The sequence below is a fragment of the Drosophila kikkawai genome, chromosome 3R, assembly GCF_030179895.1.
Source record: "Drosophila kikkawai strain 14028-0561.14 chromosome 3R, DkikHiC1v2, whole genome shotgun sequence".
NCBI classification, from domain to species: domain Eukaryota; kingdom Metazoa; phylum Arthropoda; class Insecta; order Diptera; family Drosophilidae; genus Drosophila; species Drosophila kikkawai.
The window spans coordinates 15,239,842-15,267,777 of record NC_091731.1 but is presented as its reverse complement, the minus strand read 5'-3'; the positions used below and the strand labels follow the sequence as shown (position 1 = coordinate 15,267,777).

The 27,936-nt window shown below is 45.5% G+C and overlaps 3 protein-coding genes across 10 annotated transcripts; 2 read left to right on the top strand and 1 right to left on the bottom strand.

Annotated features, from left to right (window-relative positions):
- Nucleotides 1-151: 151 nt before the first annotated feature.
- Efa6 (Exchange factor for Arf 6) lies at nt 152-23,029 on the top strand. 8 transcript variants are annotated; one of them, XM_041774438.2, is made up of 15 exons: nt 152-854; nt 12,539-12,605; nt 12,680-12,733; nt 13,103-13,908; nt 13,962-15,095; nt 15,868-16,101; nt 16,493-17,541; nt 17,610-17,996; nt 18,054-18,220; nt 18,538-18,635; nt 18,698-18,973; nt 19,042-19,179; nt 19,233-19,465; nt 21,077-21,205; nt 21,663-23,029. In XM_041774438.2, the coding sequence occupies exons 1-14, from the start codon at nt 717-719 to the stop codon at nt 21,096-21,098; spliced, it is 4,803 nt and encodes a 1,600-aa protein (XP_041630372.1). In that variant the 5' UTR covers nt 152-716; the 3' UTR covers nt 21,099-21,205; nt 21,663-23,029. The 8 variants fall into 8 exon arrangements, with proteins under 8 accessions (XP_041630372.1, XP_070143556.1, XP_070143555.1 ...); XM_070287457.1 differs by lacking the exon at nt 15,868-16,101 and having other exon boundaries at nt 154-854; nt 16,493-16,691; nt 17,091-17,541; nt 20,668-21,205; nt 21,663-23,024; XM_017180296.3 differs by lacking the exon at nt 15,868-16,101 and having other exon boundaries at nt 154-854; nt 16,493-16,691; nt 17,091-17,541; nt 21,663-23,023.
- LOC108084195 (uncharacterized protein YdcI) lies at nt 22,965-27,931 on the bottom strand. The gene is made up of 11 exons (XM_017180298.2): nt 27,534-27,931; nt 27,134-27,466; nt 26,646-27,077; nt 26,215-26,585; nt 25,876-26,158; nt 25,621-25,820; nt 25,376-25,565; nt 25,089-25,319; nt 23,715-23,847; nt 23,433-23,562; nt 22,965-23,366 (listed from the first exon to the last, which is right to left on the bottom strand). The coding sequence occupies exons 1-11, from the start codon at nt 27,695-27,697 to the stop codon at nt 23,143-23,145; spliced, it is 2,691 nt and encodes an 896-aa protein (XP_017035787.1). The 5' UTR covers nt 27,698-27,931; the 3' UTR covers nt 22,965-23,142.
- On the top strand, nt 23,823-25,093 carry LOC108084196 (uncharacterized). The gene is made up of 2 exons (XM_017180299.2): nt 23,823-24,513; nt 24,570-25,093. The coding sequence occupies exons 1-2, from the start codon at nt 23,918-23,920 to the stop codon at nt 25,048-25,050; spliced, it is 1,077 nt and encodes a 358-aa protein (XP_017035788.1). The 5' UTR covers nt 23,823-23,917; the 3' UTR covers nt 25,051-25,093.
- Nucleotides 27,932-27,936: the final 5 nt, after the last annotated feature.

Genomic DNA, 27,936 nt, shown 5'->3' with positions numbered 1-27,936 from the left:
AGTAAAATTAACAATTTACCCATTTTTTCTTATAAAATAAATCGTTGATGTCACGAATGCAACTATTGCCAGAATATGCTAGATGAGTATTAAAATTAGCTAGCTGCAAATACGCCAGATCTGGCCTGAAATAGGCTGAACGGGCACCTCTGTTTTGCACCTCTAATTCGTTCGTTTTGTTCGTTTTCGCGGAAAAAGTAAATTATCAACGCGACTTGTGGCAAAATAGCTGGACGGCAATGTCGGCGGCGATAGCTGGCACCCACGGGCGTCCTAGAATAAGTCCTAATAATTAAGCCCCTTTATCCCCGGCCCCGCGAACGGCGGCGAAAAGAGCCAGAAACGAAACCAGCCGAATAGAAGCGACAGAGAGAGGTGGAAAAAATTAAACAAGTTTGCGTAGACGAAAAGAAGCGTGAAAAGAAGGGAAAATAAAAAGTGCAATAATGTTTATAAAAATTCGAAAAAGCGTCAATTTTAGGCTGTAAACCCTGAGTGCGTGTGTGCCTGCGTGTGCTGTGAGTGTGTAGTGTGAGTGTGCGGCAGCGAGTGTCTGAGTGTAAATGAAGTGGAGTTGAGTGTTGGCCAAGCCCAAAACGAGAATTAATTAAAAAAGTGAAGCGCAACTGTGAAAAGTACCACACGCAATAGGGACGGACAGACACCGATCCCTGGAACAAGGAGCCGCAGGAGCGCCAGAAAGAAGGGACCCCAACATGACCGAGGAACTGAAGGTGGTGCTGCGCCGCAGTGAGCAGCATTCCGGCTTCGGGTTTTCGCTGCTCGGCACCACCGGACCGCCACATGTCATCTACGACATTGTCGAGAATTCGCCGGCAGCCGATTGCGGAGCGGTGAGTAGCTGCCCAATGGCCTCCTTTTCCTCCTACCCTCCTGCCTGTCTTTGTCTCGGTCTCTGTCTCCGTCTCGGTGTGTCATTCCCGTCTGGGCCGGGTGGTGTCCCCCGCCCCCTGACCCCCACCCAACCATGACTTCATCAACCACCGGGCAGCAAGCAGCAGCAGCAACAGCAACAGCTCCCTGCTGGCTTCACTTTTGGGACTGCAACATTATCATTTACGGGCCAAGCTCTAGAAGCCGCGATTCCCCAAGGAACCCTCAGTTAACCCGACCAAAATGTCAAGGATATCCTTGCAAATAATGCCCTACTTGTTTGGTGAACTGAGGATAATAGAAACTTCATATTCGATGTTGGTGCAAATAATTTTAAAAATATTTTTACTACTAATTAAGAAATAAGAAAAATGAATAAAAATATTTTTTATTTATTTGTAATCGAATTAATTTTAAATGCATAATAAATTGGTTCACAAATATTAAAAGTACAATTTTTAAATTAGGATTGGTTAAATTTTATATTCCTTAATTAAGGAATTCAGTCATAAATTATTTAAAGAAATTATTAAAGGAAGTCTCAGTCACTTCGCAATATTCACTTTTCCTGTCAATATACATAAATTCTAAGAAAAGGCTTAAATTACATGGAAAATGTGTACCAATTTATTGTGTGAAGTCCAGTGGAATTTCTTCTAAGGTTGTTTGCATACCTCGAATGTCTATATAACATTTGAGTTCTTGGAAGGAAATATGGTCGCTTCTATAAGTATTTTCCAACAGAATCAAATAAATGAGAATAAAATACATTCATGCAAAGATGTCTTTTTTTTATATTTTAATGATTTATGAGGTTATAAAGATGAAGTGTTTAGTAAAGCTGAATTTCTGGGAAAAAGACTTTCTCCAAAACCAATATACATACATACACACAAAAGCCAGTTTAATTAAAAACTACAAAATTCAAAGAATTTTATCCTAGGATAAAGCTTTTATTAAATGTATTTTTTTTTATCAAACTCTGAAATTGTTAGAAAAGTTGAACCGGGCGCTTTAACAGGGACCCGCCCCTTCATCGTTGATAAGAATATTTTCCACTTTTCCAGCTTTTTATGGTGATGACCATGGCTGTTGTCTGGCGGCGAACTCATGTATGTGAAAGCATTTCAATTTGCACAACCCACAAAAAAGAGAGAAAATAAAAAGGCGAAAAAGCTATCCGAAATGAAACGAGAGTCCTCCTTGACGTGTCATCATTGTTTGCCGTAGCCCGTGATGTCATCGTCGCTTTAATTGATGGGAGCACTGGTGTGGCGGGGGAAGTAGGTGGCAGTGGGTGGACAGAACACACAAAAGACACTCTGTATCAATTTTCTGGCTTGTTTTGCTTTCATTTACTATTTACTGTCGTCGCCGCTTCATCACTCAACTCAAATGTTTAGAGCCGAGTGCAAAATAAAACAACAAAAGGCAAGCGCAAATATTGAAAAGCAAAAGTAAATGAAATGACAATTTATTGGTTTTACTATTGTTTTTACTCATGTAAAGATCAATTTATTGGCAATTTAATGGAAACGTAAAGAAATAAAAATAGCCAGATAAATAAGACATATGTACATAGTTACATTTCTCAGTGTTTATGTTTATTTAAATATATTTACATATTAAGTTCGCAATTCCATGAAGATCTTTGTTCATCCATATCTAAATAATGTATTCAGTTAGAAATACAGCCACATCCTGGCAGTGTTTTAATCTTATCTGCCCAAAAGATATTGTATCTTGCTTAAATAGTAAACATTTAATTGGAATCTCTTATATTTGTTGTTGTCTTTTTGGTGACTATTACGAAATGGGGGGCTTCCAGGAAAACTCGAGCCAACGTAGAGCGGATATTGACTAAGAATGGGCCCTACGTGGGCCACATTTCAATGGCGATCAATAGAGGTGTATGAGTCTGTGTGTTGGCGCAACTCTAATTCGAAAATCAAAAGAAAAGTGCACAAGAGAGGAAAACTTAACGAATCGACAAAATGCAAATGCAGCGCTATAAAAAGCAATGCGAAGACAACAATTTATAAATAAACTTAACTCGCACACAGACACAGTCACCAGAGTCGCAGGCACATAAGCACCGACAGGCAGACTCACTTTATAATTATCGGACGTGGCAACAATAAACACGATTACACGAAACAACACCAGAATTGTGCTCCAGGTTTTGGCTTTTCAATTTATGCGCACGACCACGACTAAAAAACATTGAAACAAACAAACAAAAGCCGAAATGCGTGAAAGCAAAGTGCAAAAAACGCGTTGGGAATTTCGAATTTCGAATTGGTTAAATTATTAAGTAATTCCCCTCAACAAAACGAGAGACGAAAAAAAAAAAGAAAACAAAACAAAAAACCAGGTACAAGGCGGCATTCGGCGGTTGTCTTCAGGCAACGAACTGCATCTTGCTGGTGTATGTATCTGTATCCATAAAATACACACTCGCATTGCGCACACAGACACTGCGGCACGCACTTTTTCAATTTCTTATCGCTTTCGCTTGCAACTTGTTGTTATTGTCGTTGTTGCCCTGCCCGGCTTGTTTTGTGGCGTTCGTCTTGTCTCGCCTGTCTTCTATCTGTCTATCTATCGCCTGTTTTGTTTTGTTTGGTTTGGTTTTATTATGCTTGCAAAGAAGGGGATGGATGGGGAGGGAGGTGTCGCTTCGCACTTTGGAAATCACTATTTTCCCCAAAAAAACTGCTTGATTAATGCAATTTGACGATCCAAACTGGATTTGTGGATGTTAATTAAAGAAATTGTTGTAGCTTTATTTTATCAGTCTTGTAAGGGAACAAACGTGGTTGTAGAGGTACAAATTTGCGACTAAATTACAACTTAAGTTAAAAATAGGGTGGTTAAAATTAGTAGAATTAATTTTTTTTGCAGTTTGTTTATGTAAATATCATGATTTTCAGGACAGGTTTTTGGGTTTTACTATATTTACAATCCAGAGCTGGAGATTTTATAGTTATAGATATACCCTTAAAAAAAAACGTAACAATATAAGTATAGAACAAAAAAAATTACAGAGAGTTCGGTACCTAAAAATTTGACTGTCATACTTTTATAAACATTTTTAAGGCTTTAATATCTCAATTGTATTTTATACATTATGTTCAAGTATTTTTGATTGTGTAGAAATTATTAATTATTATTTTAATTTGAATCACATTAAAAATGCTGTATAAATTAAAGGTTATTGCTTGAACTGCATCTCTTAATTTAAAACTTAATGGGAATCAAACGTGTCGGAACTTCGGCGACAATTACTTGAACATTTTATATGCCGTCATTCTTGTTGCGGTACATTTTTATTTTTCAATGAATGCACAAGCATACACACACTCGACTGGGTGTGTACAAACTGTATGCATGTATCTATGTATGTACATGTGTTTGTCCACGCTGTCATCGGTTGTCGCCTTCGCCTTCGCTTTTCCTTTTTCTTCTCAGTTTCTGCCTCTTTCCCCCTGCCCTTGCTGGCGTCTCAGTCTGTTCGCTGCAGTTGCTGCACTCTGTTTCTGTTTGTTGTTGTTTTCTCCCTGCGTTTGTTTCTTGTTTGTTTATTTTCCGACCTCTCTCCTTCACTTTACTTTACATTACTTTGATATGAGAGATGATACTCGCCCGACGACAAAAGAGCGTGACTCTCGAGAGGCTGAGTGGCAAATTGTGCATTAATTGCACAAGAAACACAATTTACACTCACTCTTTATACTATTCCTATGCTGAGAAACACTCTGAAATAAAAGGAAAAAGCATTTTAAAGGAAAACTAAGCTGGGGTTTTCCATTGCTTTTATAAGTTTTCAAAGCATAAATATTAGCTTTGACAATATTTGGCCATTACTTTGGTAATCAATGCCCCTAACAACCACAAATGTTTTAAAAAGATAAAAGATTATTGAGGTTTTATAGAAACCACCCCGAACACAGATGATCAATTATCAAGAATATTTTTATATATTTAGTCATTAATCTTTTTGACTGCCCAGAAGATTGCTTCTCTGTGCCTTTTCTCTCAAATAAATGTCTTTAGTTTTTACCCATCTGTTCGTGAACAGAAACATAATATTCAGTTTTTAGGGCGAACTAACACTGAAATAAAAACAAAAAGAATAACGGCCAGAAACCTTTTAAACATCACATGGTGTGGTGTGTATGCCTCGCCAGACTTTTTCGCTGTCATTTTCACCGCCTCCTTTTGAAACCGAAGCTTGGAGCTGGAGCTTCTTTTGTTCTCTGTGGCGTTGTTGCAAAATTCTAACGCTATGCTTAATTACTCGTTAACTGGAAATGACAAACGACTTTTCGCCATTGCCGCTTTTGTTGTTAATGCTACTGCCGGCTATTGTTGTTGCCAGCTGCGTTGTTCCGCCCTCTGGTAGTAACAAATTAATTGCCATCGCGCGCAGACAACAAAAACGAAAGATAGAACGCTAAAAAATAGAAGAAGCTCTGAGCTATTTATTGATTTTGTACCCCTTTTGGAGAAGTGGTTACACTTCGCCACATGCGATTCCGATCAACGCTCTCGTTTCCGCTGGCAAATTGTCGGTAATGACAATTGACACGTTTAAGAAGTTCACAACAAGACCAGCGTGGAACACATACATACATATACATATAGAGATATATCATGGAAGGCTCGGCCACACACAACTTCAAGCTCTAAAAAGCACGGCCAAGCAACAACAATCACATTCACTCGATTACAATTGCGATAGAAGTAAATGTCAAGAGATGGGAATCCGCTTTAGCTTCTGCTATTTCATGCCCTTACCAAGGGTCTTTGCAATCCGTATCTGGAGGATACCCCTCTTCAAAGCTAAAGATACCTCAGTCTTAATGTATTACTTTGTTGCTGTTTGTTAACTGAAAGTGCAAAGATTTTACAATTTTTGAGTTTAACTAGCATAAAGCTCATCCAACCTAAAGACCTTCTTACAGAGAAATTGTAGAAATATAATATTTAACATGATAACTAGGAATTATTCAGAGAATGCTATGTGTATAAGACCATTTCGGGCTCCAGCTTGATATATTTGGGGCCATTTCATATCAGTTCCGTGTTATCTTAAATTCAAGTTGAATTCAAACTGACCTTAGTCTGATAGGAGAAACCACACAAATTGTACAATATTTAAAGGATATATACTTTGGGACTTGCATAATAATAATTCTACAAAAGAATAGCAATAACAGTGAAAGGCATGATTAACATTTTAATATAAGTACAAATGAATGAGTTCATTTAAAAATCTTGGGTAATTTCAGCGACTTTTAAGGATTATACATATGTGAGACAGTTAAAACTTATGACCCATAAAGACATCTAAAATAACAGAAACTGTTGACAGAGTATTCAAACCTTACGCTTGCCCAGAGTTCACTTGAAGTCAAAAGTGCAAAAAAAGTAGAGTAAACTCACTTTAATTGAATTACAAAAGTAGGAAAATTGCGCACGCGTTTATTAAGTTGGTTTTCTTGGTGCTTTTTTGCTTTCTGCTTGATGGCAACAGGCCCAGCCCAGTTCCATTCGACCCGGCTTTTCTTGAGGTTGAGCTGGTCTTTGGGGGTGGTGCTGTTTCAGCTCAGCTGGACGGGAGCAAGACGCGGGCCGAGGTGTACTCTACTCAGCCATCGCTGCGGTTCGTTGCACGCCACGGCACAGCGAGCACTGCTCTGGCGGTGGCAGTAGCAACAGCGGCACCACCAGCAGCAGGAGAAGTAGTGGCAGTAGCACACACTACAACAATCAGAGAAATAATAAGAACAATAAGTGCATAAGCCACTCAAGCAGCCTACCCTCCAGTGCTGCGAGCTATAAATTATAAATTATGCTTTTTTTCTATAGGTAAATAAACCCAACGATTAAAGTCAAAGAAAGGTATAACTATAAGGTATAATAACAAGCTACAGGACTAGGAGATTCCCCATAGGAGTGTTGATTATTTTTAAAATTAAATTCTTTAAAATAAAGACTGCTAAAAATTTGCTTGCCTTGGCTATAAAATATCCAACAGAATGTAATCTTTGCCGCTGACTCAGATTCGGACTCAGGCATGCAAAAAGTGGTGTAGAAAGCTGAGCGGCGAGCGGTGGCAGTAAACTTTGCGCTAAATCTCGAGCATTTATATTTGGCGTTGTTTGTGCTCGCCGGCTCGCTCGCTCACTCACTCACTCCCTTGCTTGTGCGTCCAAGCATTGCAAAAGAGGCAACAACTGCAATAGACGCAACAACAGTTGCAGGCCGGCGTAATGCATCCGACAGTGCTGCCACTTGGCGGTTGTCTGCCTGCAAATTGAGTGGCAGCACTTCTCGTCCTCAGCCTCTGCATCATCCTGGTCCTCGTCCTCATCCTCATCTGAACTCACCTCGTCTCATTGTTTCCTTTTTTGTCTTTGTTTGGAATGCTCAATTAGCCGGTTTTCTTGGCCCTCTCCTTCTCGGTCGGCAGCACATTGTGTTAGGAATTTGTGCTCCCTTCCCTGGGCATTGCTATTGCTGGCCCACATTTGGCATTTTTGCAGCAACTGCAGCGGCAACCAAGGCGAATGCAAATCAATAACAAAAATAAACCCTGGCCATAGGCACACTGTTTAAAATAAAGTCCAAAAAAGCAAACTAGCTATAGATACACAGGCAAAACTAAATTGTATTTAAACAAGAATTAAGTAAAACGAAAAGTTTATTCTAGAATTGGGATAAAATAGTTTTTCTACACTAATAACCTTTTGAAGGTTTGATAGCGTTATTAAAAGATGTAAAGATATATAGATAAATGCCAAAAAAAATGATCTTATTAAATTTGGTTAATATCAAAGAATTTTGTTAACTAATATATAATTTCTGGAAATTAAGAATGCATTTATCATTCTATAAATAAATTTAAAAAAATTATTCCCCGTAAAGTTTAGAATCTAAAAATACAAAATAAGCACTCTGTTGTATATAAAATTTGTATTGTAGAAACAATTGTTGTTTTTTTTCAGTGTAGCCACCAAAGCATGCACACAGATACTATGAAAGCAAAAAGTTTTTGTTTGAAAAACATTTGTTGTTGGGACTCTACTTTTTGTTCTTGTTGCAGAGTCATTTTTACGCGTTTTAAACAAATGCAAATCCCGCACGAGCGCCTCACTTGTAAATTCCACAGCTCTCCCCGCACACACTCACACCATCTTCCTGGCTATTTCGATTTTCCGCCGGAGTGGGAGCCGTAGAAAGTGCACACATTTTTCGGATATTTACACGGCCAAAAACATAAAGCTATGGGGCGTAATGAAGCTTGATGAATCATTGATTTGGCGCTTTCAATATAATATAACAAGCTGTGACGCAATTGACACTCAGCCTTGAAACTTAAGACGAAACGAGTGCAAAATTTAATTGAAAAAGAAAAGCTGGGCGACCAAAGCTACGAATATTATTAAACTCGAGATATATTGAATAAATGAATCATAACATATAAAAACTCAACATTTAATCTTTATAATTCTCGTTAAAAATAAAAATATAACCTAATAAAACTCAAATGAACATACATACGTTGACAACCAGTTAAGCTCAGTTTTATTAACACCAATTTGCCGGTTTTTGCTATAGAAAGTATAGGACAAAACATCTGAGAAATCTCTGTTTAATTAGCCAAATTGAGCAAGCAAACCCTAGAATCCAGAGAAATATAGAACGAGCCCTTTTTAAAGAAGGTTCAGCAGGTGATTTCTTTATTTTTCGACCCCAATCCACTTGAGTACCAGGGTGACAGGGTGTGAATCACTCAATCCTCCTCAATCACCCGCGGCATCGTAGTGCCGTGCCAGTTCACACAATATTAACATAATGGCCCCTCGGAACACCTCGCATCACCGGAATTATTTAGCTAAGCGGCGTAGCGATAACATCGCCCGCCATCCAGACCGTTCAGAGACTTCCGATTCCCGCGATTACACAACACCCACCGGAGCGTGGTAATGAAATAAACCAATTCATGCTAATTTGTGTTGCTCCCCCTTTTTATTTGGTGCAAATATGAAAGGAAATCCACAATGAATGGCTATAGCTGCAAGGTCGTTGAAATAAATAAAGCAGAGCGTCAGAGCGTGGGCTCATTTGAGTATTGGCCTGCCTGCTGCTGTGTGCCTTTATTTATTTGATCTGTCGTTGTCCAGGGTCTGTGTACATGTTTGCTTATTATTAATCAAACACGATAAGAGATGTCTCTGCATTCAGAAAGATGAAACCCTTTCGGCATAGATCACGAATTGCTAACCGGAGTTGAGGGATACGTCTTTATTTGCGAAAAGAAGAAATAATAGTTAACGATGTAGTTATAAAAATGGGTTCCTCAGCTGACAAACTATTTTCGTAGACCCTTTCAACTTTAAACCTTTCAATTGATGCATTTAATAGGCGGTGTGATTGATGTCCAATGTAAACCTAACGCCCGTGGAAAGACAGAACTGGTAAACAACGCGTGGCTAAGGCGAAAGCGAAACCGAAACCGTGTAGAATGCAAATAGCCAAAGAAGTGGCAAAATCATTAGTCCAATAACAGGCAGTGGATTGAGTGAGCCACAAGTCCCAGGTGTCTGTCTCAGTCCGCACCCTTATGGCCAGTCCCCCCTCCAACCACTTGTCAGTCCACGACTACGACCCTCAACATTTCCACCGTTGTGTGCGTCAATTGCGACGCCCACGTGGAGGCTTCTACTATCTGACTGCCTGCCTCAACATTGATTTTCTGGAGCTCCTCCTCTGCTCCGGCGAAAAGGAGGTTAGTGGGTTTTCCTATTACTGCAGTCTGTCAACGACTCTGCGGCAATAGACTATCCACATCCAAATAAACCGCCGTACCGTGCGGCATATAACGGTGAAGGTAGTGCCCGGAACGGAACCGTACTTGACTGGGTCGTCGTCGTTGGCACTAACACAATCAATCAGTCGCCTTGTTTACCGCCCACTCGGCTGTGCGGTTCGGTTGTTGCTATTGTTAATTGATATTGGTTTAGTTCGTGTCAATAAAGCGTCATTGAACCAAAATCAAAACATACACAAGCAAACTGGCAAACTCGATTATAAATGCACGAAGGAGACCCCCGAAAAAAACAAACAGAAACCGAACAAGACCATTGTTCACTTGGCATTAATTGCGGCTTCAAGTACTCGATAATTGAAAGCCGAATGTGACGTGAATGCTAAATAGTATATTAGGTATATCTAATAGACAAATCTGGGCGATGTAGTTCGTGCATTATCAGTCTCAAATAAATTACAATTAAATTATTTATACATATATTATTGGGAAAATTCCCGCAAAAAGGAATCTATAATCTCTGTTTAAGATAAGGATTGTATATCCCAATAAAAATAACAATAACGAATAAATCTTGTAAGGACAGCCATAAGTTAGCTTAATAATTATGATAGAAAACCTTTTAAATAGTAAATACTGACCAGACAAACTTATATAAATTACCCCTGAAAATATATAATAAGCCTTATATTTTGGTCAATCTAACACCCGGAGATCTCATTTTCTAGCCCTCAGTATAGATAGGTTTTTATTCCCACTCGAAGGGGCGGCTTATCCACTTCTGCCTCGTATCTGCACCACTCCCCAGAAGTTGAGTTGGCTTTGTTATTTTCTGGAATAGGGGCATGCCGATGACATTGCAGATAGCTGAGAAGAGTGGCTGCCAACTGAATGCAGGAAGACTCTCCCCGATTGTCATTGGTGTCGTTGGATGTGAAAACAAATCAATTCAGACCAATTTCAATTTGAGCAGCCAACGTTGCACCGGAGCAGCGGAGAAGAGATGAAAAGGGTCACCAGGAAAGTCGGGTGGAGAGGCTTGCAACCAGCGGCAGCCGAGTGTAACTGATTGATTTAACTCTTAACTGTGCAGCCTGCTGGTTGCTGGTTGCTCGACTAGCTTGACTGCCTGCCCGGCTAAACAACTTTGGCCCCGGGGGTCCCAAGTATCTCAATTCCAGTATACAGTCGAGCTTCCCTGAGACGAATTCCCCCTAACTCGAGCTTAATTGCAAGGCAATCGTGTCTAACGAGCACAACACGTTCTCCCTAAAATTTCAAGTACAATAACTTAAGTTGATATATCCTTAAAGGCAAATTCAGTAATATTCTATCTTTTGGATTGTTTTTTGATGATATATATTTAGTATTATTATTAAGCATGTTGACGCTATGCTTGCTCCACTGTAGTAGACCCATCTCGTTGCTATCGTTCGCTGCTCCCCTTCGGAGCGTGAAAGTGAAATGCAAAAGCCATTTTTGCATGCGTCTATGTGCGCACACCTGCTGTTCCCAGCTGTGTCTAGTTGTGTGAGTGGCTGTGTGGGCAAAGTGCCTAATCGAATCCCAGAGAGCTTCCTCCTCGCCGTGAGCCATTAATCGCGGCTTGTTATCAAAGGCGGCGAACATGTTTCCATCGTGGCTGGCCAGAAGAAGATGGGGGGGAGGCCTTTGTCGTGTTGGCTTATGCAGATGCTGCCTGCCACAGGGGAAAACATCAAATTTGCATTACGAACTTTCTTTTCGCCTAGAAATTGCAGTTCCCACACCCCGCCTTCCGTCCCTTGGGGGGTAACGTATTACATGCAGGCAACTATTTTCGGTGGCACAATTAATTTAAGCGCAGTTTTTAATTGAATTGCAACGCTGCCCGCAGCAGCAGCAGGCGGAGCAGCAACATATATTGCACTTGGCAAGGGAGCGAGCTCAGCTCTCACTTCTCAGCTGCAAAGTTCTCTGGGCGGGTGGCTCTCTCCCAGCCCCATTTCTGGGTTCTCTTCGTGCAGACTGCTCTCGTGCAGCAGGGTATAACCATGCCCCACGAGCCTCGCATTTGTGAGAGCATGAATTAGTGCGACTTTTGGTTTTAATTGCCAGCCACAGTCCGCGTCAAGTGTCTCGCAAGGAGGCGCACACAACTTCCTGCAACGCACTCACAGCACAGCCAAGTCCCTCCAGCGGGGCATAACATAAATAATAAAAGCCGAGTCGGGAGGCCTGTCAAGCTAATTATGCAATAAAAGTATATTGAAGTAATGTGCTCTGTTCCGTGTGCATTTTGCATGAACCCCGAAACACCGAAAGACTGGCGCGTGTCGCGTTTTTGGGACGAAATCCCCGGCACTAATAATGCCTAGCATATTTATTGAATAATCTATGAGCGCCTCCGCTGTCGCTGGCCGGAGGTGAAGGCTTCACGTACCACTCTCGTACCAGCCCCGGACACCGAGTGCTCCTCCGCTCCGTCAGCTCGTCCGTTGTACGTCAGCAAGTAAATAAGGCGCCAATGTCGTCCCACGGCGTGATTTCATGCTCTTCTCCTCCGCAGCCGCGTGGCCGTGTTTGCCGCTTTTCCACGCGTTGCGAAGGCCCATCGAGAAGAAAATTAAAAATAGTTTACAAGTGCCGACAGCCGGGGTTTCGCCTAACATGCGAAAAATAATAACAAAAGGCAGCGCGAGTCGAAGGAAAATCAATAGGCTTTTCTCGTCAATATAATATATACCCTCCGATCCATCCATTCCAACCCATAGCACACTCTTTGCCCTCGTCAGTGATTAGCCCACTCAATCTCTTGGATCTTTGCAGGTTGAAGCCGGGGATGTCATCCTCAAAGTCAACGGCACGGATGTCCATCGCTACACAACGAAGGAAGGTGAGTATGGGGAGAGTGTTTGCGGAGAAAGCAGTGAATAATCAACTTAACACACACCTATTATTTTTTAATAGTTCTCAAATGCCTGCGCCTTTCCGAACAGCTGGTGACCTTGGAGCTGAAGCGAGGTAGGTGGAAATGCGTCTGCCAACTCAAGGATGCAAACCTGTTTTGCAGCAAACCCAACCAAACTGACTCAAACCGAACAGAAGTGAAATAAACTCAATCACTGATGTCTTCAGCGAATGAATGAATGTCTTTAAGGAGTTTTGATAGTAGCAAAGTCCATATTGTTTAGTGTTTTTAATAATTTTAAATTAATTAGAATCAATGTAAGGGATTTATATATTTTAAGTCTACAATCTTCTTTGCTGAAAGCAATTGTTATATTATGTTATTTTATGCTCAGAACCGTAGTCAGTTTAGATCAGCTTGCATCCCTTCCTTAGATATACCAGTAAACCTATACTAAATCCACGACACGATTCTCCCCGCAGATCCCAAGCTCAAGGCCCGGATCAAAGAGCAGCTGGCCAACACCCAGAGTCCGCACTATGTGGACATTGAGTCGCCCAATATCTACGACTACCACAGCAGCAGCCCCCACTCCTCGCCCAACCATCGTCCCGCCGCCGGCGCGAAGGGAACGGCAACTACGCCCACGCCTACGCAGAGCGGGCTGCGCTACAAGTCGCCCACGCACTTGCCCTCACTGCGCCAGAACTCGTCACCACTGCTGGCGAGTGGCTCCACCACCACCACGACCACCGCCTCGCACACGCTCACCCACAGCCGCAATTCGTCGGCCAGCTCTACCAAGATCAAGGTAGTGGAGACGAGCATTACCACCTCGACGACCAGCAGCACCACGGGTATAGTCGGTCCGACCTCACCCACCGGAGGGGAGGCCACCTCGCCCACCTTCCGCCCCTCTCGCATTCCACAGGCGCTCAAGTGCCCCGCCCCCAAGCCCGTGCCCTTGCTCCATTCGCCCCAGAATAAGCGGCCTCGCCCCTCGCAAATCCCGACGAAGGCAGCGAACGGGAACGGCAACGGGATCGGGCATTCCTCTCAGTTGCCGCCCCAGGCTCTGCAGCACTCAAACAGCTATAGCGGCAGTCCGGTTACCCGGCAACGATTCTCCACGGAAAGGGAGCAGGAAAGGGAGCCGGAGCCAAACTCGGCACCACCACAGCCGGCGAAGGCGCCACGCTTTGAGGCTTACATGATGACCGGTGACCTGATCCTGAACCTGTCCCGGACACCGCAGACCAGCAATCTCCTGCCCGCCCAGGCCAAGAAGGTAAGCGAGAGTGACACTCTTTTTATGCCCTTAATGTGACACATTTCTTGCAGGTGGACAGTCTCCGGGACTCGCCCAGTCGTCTAGTTAACCCACGGATCAACGGCGCTCTTGCGCCGCGTGCATCCGGCGAATCCTCGCCCACGTCCTCCTCGTCAGTGGACTCGCCCACCAACACCAGTTCGGATTCGGTGAAGCGCGAGGCCAAGGTGTTGCGGAAGCAACAACAGCAGCAACCAGAGCAGCACCAACAGCAACAGCAGCGGGACAGCATCAACAACAGCTACAATCGCAAGGACTCGCTGACCAACGACACGCTGCTGATGTGCGAAGAGCTGGAGCGGGACGAGGAGGCGGAGTATGGGCAGGACGAGGATAACCGCCAGCAGCGTCAGCGCCAGCAGCAGCAGCAGCAGCGATATCGGCAGCAACAGAATCAGCAACGCTACGAGTACTACCAAAACGACGACGAGCTGGAGGAGCAGGAGGAAGTGGAGGAGCGCGAGGAGGACCAGACGCACTATGACATCACCAACATCGAAACCTATCAGAGCGGACTGGGGCGCGGCGACGAGGATGACAGTGACCGCCAGTGTCTGGTGGACGATGACGACGACGATGACGCCTACGACGATGAGGAGAACGATGCCGGCGACGAGGACTACTCGACCAACTCCCTGGGCTCCGGTTCAGCCAAGCAGAGATTACGCGCCCTCAAGCAGCGGACGGCCACCCGGCAACAGCAGCGCCATCGAGATGCCGTCGACTGTGCCGGGCGCTCTGGATCGGGATCGTCGTCGACGACGGTCAAGAGCGAGGCGGGCGGTCTGGGCCTGGACGAGACCTCCTTCTCAGTGCCAACCTCCCCCATCTCGTTGTCTACGCCGCTGATCGACAAGGAGACGGCGAACTCGGTGCCCACCAGTCCGGAGCCCAGTTCCGTGGCCGGACAGGAGTCGGGCAGTGGCGCCGGTGCCGGTGCCGGAGCGGTAGTAGTGCGCCGCCACAACGGGCATGTGGTGCGGAAGTGTGATGCCGCCGGTTTCCGCACCAGCAAGTCCGAGGACCATTTGCAGCAGATCCAGCGGGAAGGCATCGCAGCCGTGATACCCATCGACATCGATGAGGATGTGAATAGTTCGCTGAACACGCTGCTGGACACGCGTCAGGACTCGGAGGACTCGCAGGTGAGTCATCGCTGTAATGCAGCAGTTCTTACTCCGAAGGACAGCCCGCCTGGAGCTGGATAGAGCTGCATAGCTAGAGCCAAGGTCGAATTTCCCGCCAGATCTCTCCCAGAACACATGACACCCCCTCGACTCGTAGTTAATGAGTTCCCTCGCTCCCGTTGAGAAGTTTCGCTTTTGTAGAGTTTCGATTTTCGTTAACTGTTGGTTTCTGTAGTCTGTTGTCCCCACGTCCATGTTATGTGTGTGTGTTAGCCAATGCATTGTTATATAGTCATCGGTATCATCCTCCCATTACTCCTAGACCTAGACCTAGACCCATATCTAGATCTAGACTTAAGGGGGTTGACACATGTGACGGTTAAAAAAAAAAACACTTTTCATTTCTTTTGCTTTGATTGCTTAATTTGTTTAATTTCTATTTGACAATATTTTTAAAATATCCTAGTTCTTGCGATGTCTGCATTTATACTTTACTTAATAACTGTTAAAAAAATGTGTCTAAAAACGGACATCACATAAGTCAACCCCCTTAGAGCCACCATATTCTTGATCACTTGTTACTTTGAACTTTCCACTTAATTACTTGTACTTACTTCTTAACTACTCTCTGTCTATCTTACTCTCTGGTTTCGTATCCTTTCTTTTCATTTTCTCGTTTCTCCGTTCTACGTTCTCTGTTCTACGTTCTCCATTCTCTTGTTTCCTACTTTGGCTACTCTTCTCGAATCGATTTGATATGCGCAATTTATTGTCCCCGTGAGCTTTCTAGTCGATGGCCACTGTAATTGTAAACAACTCCTCTTCCTCATCGTCACTGGCCTCCAACAACAACGAGGGTGAGCGAAACAACAACCCCAGCAACTGCAACACCAACAGCAGCAGCAGCAGCAGCAAGGCTGGCGACAACAACAACTGCCGCAGCGAGAGGAGCGAATCCCCAGCAACTGGTGTCCCAAGAACGATGAACTGCAGCAGCAAACTAAACTATATCTTGTGCAAAAAGGTTGCCATTCGCATAGTTGGCATGCTGATTAATGTGACTTTCATTTTGATTGTGTTTCGATTTTTGCCTATTTTGATTTGTGCCTGCGCTTGGAAAGAGTTTTGTATGTAGAAGAGAGCAAAAGAACAACGCCACTCTATAACGCTTGCCACACACACACTCGAACAACAGTCTTTATCCAACACTCACACGGACACAGACACAGACACCGAACGCTTCCGGCACTCGGAAAATTTGTTAGGACTCCTCCCCCGCCCTTGGGAGATGGGGCAGCTGCCGGCCAATGGAAATTCAAGATCTGACATAAAATCCATAGAGCATTTACATATTACAAAACCTGATCCTCGTGTTATTTCCCTGTTACTAATCCCTGGTTTGTTGCACATCCTAGGCCTCGGATCGCGATCGTATTGTGTGGACTTATAATGCGCCACTGCAGCCGCACCAATTGGCGGCCCTACAGCGACAGCAGCAGGTTCAGGAGCAGCAGTTCCAGCAGCACCAACAGCAGCTCCAGCAGCAACACCAGCAGCACCTCCAGCAGCAGCAACTCCAGCAGCAGAACCAGCAGCAGCAGCAGACATTCTACGGTCAGCAATCGCATTCAAATTCACATTCAAGTTCCATTAGTTCGTCGCCCCAGCACTCGGCTGCGGGCAGTCCGGCCTCGCCCACGTCGGTGTCGTCGTCGGTGATGTCCTCGTCAGGCTCTAAGGGCGCCCTGGGCCTGGGTAGCAGCAGCAATGGCCCCACATCCGCGCAGCAGCAGCAACAGCAGCGGGAGCAGGGCGGTCAGGTGGCGCAGCCGCCCAGCGGGATGCCCGGTCTGCTCAGCTGCCCAGGTGGCGGTCCAGGCGGTTCTAGTGGTGGTGGTTGTGTAACTGGTGGTGGTGGCAACAACGATCAGAGCGTCTCAGAGGCCATTTCGAATATTTCTAGTCCCGACTACCAAGACGACGATAATTTATTGAGTTCTCGCGATATTCTAGGCGGCATGGTACTTAGCGATCCCAGTGACTCGGACTCCACCATTCTCGTGTCGGACGCGGCCGCGCTGCAGCGCCAGCAGCTGAAGCAGCAGCTGCGTGCTCAGCAGCAGCAGCAGCGCGAGAGGGAGCGGGAGAGGGATCGCGACCGGGAGCAGTCCGAGCACAAGGTGGTCATCCAAGTGCGTGGCCTGGACAGCAGCAACAGCAGTAACGGCGGTCGCTCTGAGGAGGATGTGATTACGCTGACGGACGAACCGCTGGGCACGACTTCCATCGGACTGCGGGACGGGTCGCCGCCCGTCTCCGACGATGGCAGTGATGTGGAGTCGCTCCACTCGTACCACTACTCGCCCAAGGCCGTGGACATGCCCTCGGCCATTCGTTTGGCCAAAAGACTGCACTCCCTCGACGGTTTCAAGAAGAGCGACGTGTCGCGACACCTCAGCAAAAAGTGAGTGTCTCAAACCCAATCCTCTTAATGACACTTTTCCATCCGGGCTTCTCTTTCCACTTAAACAGCAACGACTTCAGTCGGGCGGTGGCCGATGAGTATCTGAAGTACTTCACCTTCGAGAAAAAGTCACTGGACCAGGCGCTGCGCGAGTTCCTCCAGCAATTCTCGTTGTCGGGGGAGACACAGGAACGGGAACGGGTGCTGGTGCACTTCTCCAAGCGCTTCCTCGACTGCAATCCGGGCACCTTCAACTCGCAGGATGCCGTGCACACGCTCACCTGTGCCATAATGCTGTTGAATACGGACCTGCACGGTGCCAACATCAATCGCAAGATGAGCTGTGCGGAGTTCGTGGACAATCTGGCTGATCTCAACGATGGCGAGAACTTTCCGAAGGATGTGCTCAAGTTTCTATATCAGGCCATCAAGACCAAGCCGCTGGAATGGGCGCTGTAAGTGTGAACAATTGATATTTTATGCGATACTTTAATTATTATTTGTCCTTCCAGAGATGAGGATTCCGCCGAGCTGCAGCAGCAGCAGAGAGCCAACAACAGTGCCCTGGGCAATGTGGGACAGAATCCCTTCCTCGATCCGCCCGAACTGGCCACGGCTGTGGAGTACAAAAAGGGCTATGTGATGCGTAAATGCTGCTACGATAGCAGCTCCAAGAAGAGTGAGTTTCGATTTACAAATATACATAAAGCTAACCTTTATATATTATTTGATATAGTCACATAATATATACGATAGTCAGAAGACCATCTGCAAAGTTTCATGCAAATAGCTGCAAAGCTGAGGGAATAGTTTGCGTAGAAGAGGACAGACGAACATGGCTAGATCGACTCGGCTGTTGATGCTGAGCAAGAATACATACATACTTAATAGCGTCGGAACCGTCTCCTTTTTGCGTTACAAACTTCTGACTAAATTCATAATACCCTGCAAAATAATAAAGATTCTCATGGAAATATTCCGTCTTTGTATTTTCAGCTCCGTTCGGCAAACGCTCCTGGAAGATGTTCTACTGCACGCTACGTGATCTTGTGTTGTATTTGCACAAAGACGAGCACGGTTTTCGCAAGAGTCAAGTGAGTTAATGGCGAGACAGAGGCTAAAGTATATAATTTAATGAATATCGCCTTCTGTTTAGATGTCCGACAATCTGCACAATGCAATACGCATACATCACGCACTGGCCACCAAGGCCAACGACTATACCAAGAAGCAACATGTGTTCCGTCTGCAGACGGCCGATCAGGCCGAGTATCTATTCCAGACCAGCGACTCGAAGGAGCTGCAGTCGTGGGTGGAGACGATCAATTACGTGTGCGCGGCAATTTCGGCACCACCGCTCGAAGGCGGTGTGGGCAGCCAAAAGAGGTTCCAGCGTCCGCTTTTGCCAAGCAAACAGTCCAAGCTGATGCTGGTAGGTACTAGGGGGAGATTCTCCTTCTCTAACATTTTTAATTCCTGAGGCACTCGTTCATGTTACAGAAGGAGCAGCTGGAGTCGCATGAGTTGCAGCTGGCCCAGCTGGAGCAGGAGCTAAACGAGCACAAGAAGGGTCCGATTCCCAGCAAGGGACTGCCTCTGCAGAACTACAAGGAGAAGGAGAGCTACTTGCAGTACGAGGTAAGGGTGATCCGTTCTATGGAGGTTCCTATTCCAACTTTCCTATCCTGCAGATCCGTCGCTACCGCACCTACGTGAGCATATTGAGCGCCAAACTGCTGGCGGATCAGCAGCAGCTGGAGCTGCAGGCCACACAGCCGGCACAGGCGGCGGCGCACGACGAAGAGGCCGACACATTCCCAGTGGGCAACACCACCGCATGCCCGCCTTCCACGCCGCAAAGTATTAGCCTGCAGCAGCCGAAGGAGCAGCAGCAGCAACAGCAGCAGGCACCGCCAACGAACAGGTACAGTCAGCAGCAACGCCCTAGCGGCAGCAGCAGCAGCTCCTCGTCCTCCGGCAATGTGCAGCAGGACATTGGCTGACGCGTAATGGGAGTTTTCTCAGCTTGTGTGGTTTAAGCGATCGCTCTCCGATCGCCCCTATTTTCTGTTCGCCTCCTATCCGTTCTTTTTCTGTTGCTTGTGTTGCTATTTTGTGTTTTGTGTGCACCCCGAGACCCCCTAACCTTGTGTTGTTCGTTCCGCAGAGCTCCCCGGATCTCGGGGACCACCAATATCTGTTGGAACTACCTGTTCCGGGACTCGGTTTGCTGCTGTGTTTTGTTGTGTTTCTGGCATTACTGTACCGTGTCCACCATTATTATCTAATGTGTTTTCCCATTTCTGTGTAAAAATAAATTTGCGTGAGCGTTGTTGTTCCTTTCGTTTCATTCCCGCAGATTCACAATCCTTTATTTTGAATAGTCTTAGCTGCGATAACTACGTATAACAAACTATAACTGAAGCCCAGACTAAAGTGTTTAAAACCACGAGAAGACGGAGACCAGATCAGACCCCTAATGTAATTAGTTCTTGTGCGAATAATGGTTTTGTTTTATAACCACACCCACACCACATGCTGTGAAAACTCAATGAACAATTCGTAAACGATAATTAGGAACATAGTTAGAAACTAACGAAGGTATTCGGTTCGAGATTTGAATAGAACCGTAGAACTATAGACAAACTGTTTTTTGTAGCACTTGTAGCTGACCGGAGTTTTGGCGTTACATTATATACATATACATATATATTTATAAATGAAATTGAGCGAAGAAATATGTAGAAAAACACGAAATGTGGTTCATTATCCGTAGCGGTCGTTTAGCGTTTAAACCTAAGCTAAAAGCATTCTAAATATATAAAATACACCAGCCACACTCTCTCACCTACCAAATAGCATTAAACAATTTTTACAAGTCCGCACACACCCAGCAGAAAAAATCATCCACGCCCACACTCACCCTAACCGATGGTTAAGACCACACAGGAACTCACCTCACACCCACATGGGAATCATGCTAACCCGGCAACGGACCCTAGGTGGACCCCAAACCCAAGTTGCTGTTACACGTTGCCCCCGTTGCATTGTTTCCCCGTTCAATTGCGTTCAACTCACACCCGTTCAAAAGCAAAATCCAAATGGAAGAATTCTTCAATCTTACAGATGGCTCGATGTCTTCTGCTGCTGCTGCAGCAGCCCCCTCTGGCGGCGCTTGCTCTATTCGAAAAGCCATTAGCCAGCTTAGTCTCATGCCCAGATTTATGCTCCATAGCAACGGCAGCAACAGCAACAGTCACAGCACAGCACAGCACACGAAGCACGCCGGAGGCTAGCGTCGCCACAAGAGAGGTTCTCCCTGTAAATGCCCCGACCCGTCCCGTACCTGTGTCTTGAATGTGAGCAGGCCAATGCCAAATACCCAATGTTTAACTCGTTAACTCTCCAGTGTCCAGCTTGGCTTAGTGCGAACCTATATATACTATATACGAATTTCACCCATCCGCGACTTTTGTTTTGTTTCTAATCACAAATGCTAATACCGCTTACCTTACTCTTCGTTCTACACTTGCAGAAAAGAGAAGAAAAAGAAATAATTTCGTTTCGTTTCGCTCTTGATTTCGATCATTTTCAACTTGCATACCACCAACCAACACACAAACACACTTCCCACACATCTGCATCCTGCGTATCCTGGCCACCGGTAAGTCCAGACCCACGTAATCCCGATCGCAATTTGACGCGGAAGTCGGTGTATGTATATATCCATATAAATATCGAAAAAGGATGTCATAATATCGATTTTTTATAAATGTAGAAAAAGATGCAATAATGAACGATTTTTGCTGTTAATAAATTAAATAGCAGTAAATCGATATAAATCGATTAAAATTAAAAATGGAAATAATTAAAATTATATTATTTCGATTAAATTGATTCTAAAAGTGAAAACCGATATATATAATTATATAATCGATTTTATTTCCAGCTCTAGTTGAATGATGTATTTTCGATATTTAAAAGTTCGATATATCAAAGAGTACGATTTTTTCGATATGATGATATTATGTGCGATAATTTTGTGGATATATCACAATGGACTTCCTCTCCATACACATCCCGATCAAGCATGTAACTATCTTTTTCTGTCTTCCCTCCAGAGAAGCAGGAGCAGGCAGGCACTGCCACACGAACGAATCTGAATTGAATACTCCGAAATGCCACACGCTGCCTCCTCCGCCGGGAGCCCATCAACACACTCCATACACTCAGCACCACACACCTCCAACTCCACGGGGGCACAACCATCACACACACACACCCACACTCGTACGCTTTACGTACACTCAAGCGCTACGGCTGTGCCGTGTCTGCCATTGAAGAAATTTGGAATCTGTGCACTTTAATTACTTTAACTGTAACTGTAACCGTTAAGGAGCGAGTTGAGGGCCGATAACTTGAACAACAAGAACATACGATAATTAACTGTAACCGAGAATTTGAAACGTCTGCGAAGGAGAATCGATTTACCTTTGAAGGTCGTTCATCAGAAGATTTTTGGCAGGGAGATTTTCCCAAATTCAAATTCAATCTCAAAGACTTCGATTCAGAGTCTCACGATGACATCGGTTTCATCTGTCGCACGCAATATGCTCGATTCAGATTCGACTTATTTAAATCATATTTTTCTTCTGCTGGATGGCTGCTGACGAAGAACGAGAATGAAAACTGCTTATACACATAGACTTATTATTACGAGAGTTGATAAACAATACTTACATCATTACCTATGCTATCATTATAAATGATAAAAATAAAATTTATAAATTATTGAATACTTCTGCGCAAAGCAGAGGGCGCCGAGGACGAGAAGGAGCATTGGCATTATCCTGAGCAATTACCACTTGATATGCTTTGAGTACGACTTGTTTATTGGCCTTTTGCTATGCACTATCACACACTACATTACACACACTTACTCCAATATTATGTACGGGCAAATATATTTATTTACACAAACAATTATCGGTTGATTACGCGACATGTCCATGTAGCTAGAATATGAAATTGATAGCGAGGCAGGAGAGGAGAGGGAGGAACAATAAGTTTAAATACACCATATACATATATATTTTTGAATATATTATAATATATTATATTGTATTGTGTAATTATGTAAATGCAGATAATATAACATTGTTTATAATTATTTTTAACAACTCTACTGAAACGGCAATAAACTCGAAACAAAAACAAATGCAACCAACTGAAGTGAAGTGACAAAAACCGAAGCGAGAGCTAACCAAGCGCCTAAATGAATGCATATTGTATATTTATTTGGTAAAACCTTTTTAAGCTGGCTTTCGAGGGCAACACACTTAGTTTTAAAGCAATAAATCACCTTTTGGCAATTCATTTAAGAGGACTTGAACCCATTTGTAGAGTGATCGTAGAGGCGGTGATTTTTATGTGAACATTTATTACTAACAATAAGCTTTGAGTACAGTTAGGAGAGCCGTTATACTATGTATGCATATACACATATACATATATATATATGAATGCTCCTGTGAGCAACCCAACAATTACGATATGACTCATTAAATACTTCCAAAAGCATAAAGACCCAGTCGTTTGTTTTTACTGCTCCGCCTTAAAGGTGAACGACGTGTCCGTCTCCTCCAGCATGTTCTCCAGCCGCAGACCCAACTGACGTCGCTGCAAATCCACCTTTACCACCGATGCCACAATGCGATCGCCGATGCTTAGCTCACTGTTGCTCATGTGGCTCTTGTGTATCAGCCCATCGCGCTCCACGCCGACGTCCACGAAGGCGCCGAACTGGGTTACGTTAGTCACCGCTCCTAAATAAGCACACAAATTGGTAAGGTTGCGTGCTTAAATTCAATCCATTAGAGACCACTACTCACCGGTCACCACATCGCCCATACTGAGCTCATCCAGCCGTGTGAGGCCCTGCTTGAAGAGCGGCCGCTTGTCCAGATCGGCACGATAATCTTGCAGCAATTCGCGCTGCAGAGCAATCAGCACGAATTCCAACTGCAACAAAATAATATTAACACATTTCTACAAATATCGGGGTCATGTGAGTTGTTGGAAAGCTGCGGGTCATTTCTGTATAATCCAGAATGTGTAGTATTGCCTCCACTGAGAGGAGTCCTCTCATAACCCCTGACTATGGTATCACTCACCCTTTCCTTGGGCAACTTGTGCTTCACAGCCATACGGTCGAGGTTGGCCTGCGAGGCGGCAAACTCCTTGATACGTTTTATAAAGCTGGCCTTGCCTATGTCCGTCAGCTTCATGTCGCATTCCGCCACAATACTGGAAACATAAATTTGGTTTTAGAATTTTAGGAATATCGTATATTTTCCGTAAATTTCCCATTTTCATTATGTCGAAGCTCGCCGAGCTGAAGCGCCAATATGACGAGCGCTGGCACTATCCACCGCCGATGCCGACAGGCAAAGTAACCGATATCTCTTGCGGCGCTGAGCCCGTCTTCTGCGGCGATAAAGCCATCTACGGGCACAACGAGCGCCCCGTATACAAGGCTTGCTGGGAGCATCCCATTGCCATGCCGCTTCAAACGCAACTCGGTGTCTGCTGGGAGTATCCGCCGGAGCGATACAAGCGCCGTCCTCTGCCCCCGCCCTGCCGCGGCTCGTCTATCCCTTTGCACTTGCTAGAGCCAACCTTTGAGCACTGCAAAAATCTCTACACCCGCGGCGACTTCCAGCTGGAGCAGTGCGTCCACCAGCAGCTCCTCGTCCTTGACGAGAAACTGGGCCATTTGACGCGAGTGCTGGCCCAGGCCAGACCCTTGCAAATCCAGAAGGTGAAGGAGATGCGGTATCACGGAGTGCGCTATCGCCTCCTTGCCGTCAATACTGCCTGCACCAAGTTGTACCCCGAGTATCTCAGCCGGATGACCGAGGAGCGGGCTCTTTGCGAGTTTCAGAGGGCCTACAACGAGGTCAATGAGTCCAAGTAATATGTCGCCAAAAACTGGCCAATATTTCAACCTCAACTTTTGGTACTTTTAGCACAGAGTTGATGGCAGCGTTCCTGGACATGCGCGTATCCATGCCGGAGCTGGAGGTGCGCCTGTCTAGACTGGACAAGTCTCTGAAGAGCCCCTTCCAGCTGGAACTGGAGCCCGTGATGCAGGCCATTGAAGACCTGAACACCTATTTCTTTGGTGTGGTTGTCAAGATGAAGTCCTGGGCGGAGCTGATGGATCCCATGAAGGAGCACTCCGTCGAGGACTACTTGGCACTGTTGACTAAGCAGAGCAACTTCAACGACTTTATGAGTTCCGGCATGGAGAACTGCACTTGCAAGCGTGGCGATAAGAAGGATCCCTTGAAGCCCTATCTACCATGCTGGTGTCAGCACTCAAATCCCTGCGAGATACATACTAATGCGAAGGAGTTTGGTGCTTTTCCTAAGATTTGTGACCACAAAGAGTCGAGCGACACCTCCATGCTAGAGAAGGCGGTCGAGGCACAGAGGCAGAGGCAGTAAAGCTCCTCTCTACTTGTTAAACAATAAATGTTATTTACCTGTCCGCCACTTTGTAGCTTTCGGGATGAACCCAGGTGCAGTCCAGGGGATTCTGCAGACGCCCACCAACGCTCAGCGGCTCGATACGCACAAAGCCTGCGCACTGGACGAATGACTTTTCGCCTATAGTTCGCACTGATAGAAGATCCTTGCGAGTCTTGAACGACCCCTTCTGCGACCGATACTCTATGATCTTCTCCGCCTTCTTCTCCGACAGTCCAGCAATATGCCTGTGGGTCAAATAATATGAAGTCACTCCCAGAACCCTACACCAACTAGCACCTACTTGAGCACACTGAGACTGGCGGTGTTGAGGTCCACGCCCACATAGCTCACACACTCGGAGACAACGTCCTTCAGCGATTCCGTCAGGGTCTTCTCAGACACATCGTGTTGATACATGCCCACGCCCAGGTGACGCGGTTCTATTTTCACATACTCACTCAGCGGATCGTTCAGGCGCCGTGCTATGGAAACTAAAAGGAGATGGGTTAGGAGACAATTAGGAGGATTGGGTGACAATTTCCTAACCTGCACTCCGTTCGTTGGTATCCATATTAGGGAATTCCTTGGTGGCCACATCGCTGCAGGAGTAAACAGAAGCGCCGTTCTCGTTGACTATGCTGTAGCGGATGCTGCGGCTGTCCAGAACTCCGGAGTGGAACATGTCTGTCAGCCAGTGCTCAGTCTCGCGGCAGGCAGTTCCATTGCCCAAGGCAATGATTTGGCAGCTTTAAAAGGTACAGTTTGCACTTATAACTCAGTAAATATCTAGCTTAGACCTACTTGTGCTCGGAGAGAAATTTAACCAGCTTTTGCTCGGCGGCCCGCCTATTGGCCCTGGCACCGTGTGGATAGATAACGCCCGTGTCCAACACATCCGCTGTTTCGGATATCACGGCCAGCTTGCAGCCATTGGTATAACCCGGATCGATGCCCAGGATGCGTTCGCCCTTCAAGGGGGACATCAGCAGCAGCTGCTTCAGGTTCTTGGCGAACACATCGATGGCTGCCTTCTGGGCCTTCTCCTTGAGATCAGCTCTGATCTGCCGGCACATCAAAGGTTGCACTGCAATGGGATTGGATTACTGGGACATTGTACGGAGCATCCTTAACTTTGTTTACACTTCTTTGAATAGCACTCTTCCAGGGATTTCGTGAAGATCTCCCTCCGGAGCGGATACTGCAGACCCTCCGTCATGTACTGATCCGTTATGAAGCGCATCAGATCCCGCTTAAGATAGTCGCTGGTCTCCACTTTAACCGAGAGGAACTTGTGCTTTTCGCCACGATTGATAGCCAGCATCTGATACGGCTTAATGGTCTTGATGTCACCCTGAAAGTTGAAGTAGTTCTCAAACTTTGAGCTGTCCAGCTTTTTGTCCACAATGCCGCTGGCTCCCTTGCCGCTGCTTGCTTTGCTGGAACCTGATTTGGAGGACGACGCCGACTCCTTGGTCTTGCTGCACTTGAGAAACACGCGATGGACATTTTGTCTTAAATTGTGAAAGCAAATTACATAAAAATATATTCAAAATATGTTGCGGAAGCCTTACAATCTCCGGATCTCCTCCAAAACATTGGTGTTTTTGCTGATTTTGTGTATTATAATGTTGCAGATTCCACTGATTACTAGGGCTTCCGTGGCCAAGCCCTCGTTTGCCGGGGCCACAATCGATCCGATTTCTACTTTGGGGGCTGAGCCGTAGAGCAGGCAGTCGGCGTACTCCTCCAGGCCCAGGGCTTTGGCCCGCTCCGCCAAGGTGCCCTTGCTGGCCGGCTTGTAGGGGGCGTAAAGAAACTCCAGTTCCTCGTTGGTCTTCGCGCACATCAGCTCGTCCCGAATGTCTGCATTGAGCACGTTTTCGCGCTCCAACTGACTGACTATGTTCTCGGCCTTCTTCCTCAGATCCACGATATCTGTGTAGGTGTTCCGAATGTCTCGCAGGCGATCGGGTGCTATGTGGTCTACTAGGTCTCGTCGGTAGCTACAAATAAATGTTAATTGGTTTCTATTGATTCTAGGGATAAGTACCACAGTTACCGGCATATGAAGGGAATGGTGTTTTCGTTCTCAAACAGCTGCACAATGTTCCTGGCTGCCTGCGGCTGGATATTTTCCGTCTCGGCCAGCAGTTCGTGGATGTTCCACACCTTGCGGCGCTCCCAGAACGAACTGCGTCCTGTAGTCGAAGGCCTGACAGCGGCTACATCTGGTTGTGTTATCGCAGGCGGAGGTGCCTCGTTTTGCGGCTCTGGATTGGACTCGTTGGGACAGGCGTTCTCGTCCTCTTTCCCTTTTTTGGAGCGCTTCTTCTTGGGAGCCGGTCCTTCGGCAGCAGCATTCTTCGAGGAGGGCCAACGCTTGCGACTTAAGCTAAGTGGGACAAGGATTAGTCTTATGCTAACGACGTGCATATTTTTGAGAGGATTATCTCACTTACCCGGCGGCCAAGCCATCTGCAGCGCGATCTATCCTGCGGTTATTCGCGTCTCGAGGCCTGTACTCATCCGCCTCCTGGGACTCAACATCTGCCTCCGAGTCGGAAAGCTCAACCACCACCAGTTTTTGTTTACTAGCTGCTGCTCGTCGCGGCCGTGTGGACATTTTGAATTAAATTAAACAACCCGCAAAAAAGAGGTTTGGAGCAACCTTTAAAGATGTTTTACGTTTAGATCTTCACTTTTTCGAAAGCCGTCTTAGAGGAAAGGTAATCTATGATGGATTATTTAGTAAAAACAACCATAAACATTACGCTTAAAATGAATACAGGACAGAAAAACGCAGAAAATGAGGGAAACAATTTTAGCCGCAAAATCTTCAATATTCGATTGCAATCAGCTGCT

What these genes read in the sequence shown, in the direction of transcription:
- Efa6 (XM_041774438.2), top strand. Translation starts at nt 717, where the DNA reads ATGACCGAGGAACTGAAGGTGGTGCTGCGCCGCAGTGAGCAGCATTCC. An exon ending in TGCCCGCCCAGGCCAAGAAG is followed by an intron (nt 13,909 to 13,961) that starts GTAAGCGAGAGT and finishes CATTTCTTGCAG; the next exon opens with GTGGACAGTCTCCGGGACTC. An exon ending in ACGGTTTTCGCAAGAGTCAA is followed by an intron (nt 18,636 to 18,697) that starts GTGAGTTAATGG and finishes CCTTCTGTTTAG; the next exon opens with ATGTCCGACAATCTGCACAA.
- LOC108084196 (XM_017180299.2), top strand. Translation starts at nt 23,918, where the DNA reads ATGTCGAAGCTCGCCGAGCTGAAGCGCCAATATGACGAGCGCTGGCAC. An exon ending in AACGAGGTCAATGAGTCCAA is followed by an intron (nt 24,514 to 24,569) that starts GTAATATGTCGC and finishes TGGTACTTTTAG; the next exon opens with CACAGAGTTGATGGCAGCGT.
- LOC108084195 (XM_017180298.2), bottom strand. Translation starts at nt 27,697, where the DNA reads ATGTCCACACGGCCGCGACGAGCAGCAGCTAGTAAACAAAAACTGGTG. An exon ending in GCCAGTCTCAGTGTGCTCAA is followed by an intron (nt 25,320 to 25,375) that starts GTAGGTGCTAGT and finishes TTTGACCCACAG; the next exon opens with GCATATTGCTGGACTGTCGG. An exon ending in ACAAGTTGCCCAAGGAAAGG is followed by an intron (nt 23,563 to 23,714) that starts GTGAGTGATACC and finishes ATTTTGTTGCAG; the next exon opens with TTGGAATTCGTGCTGATTGC.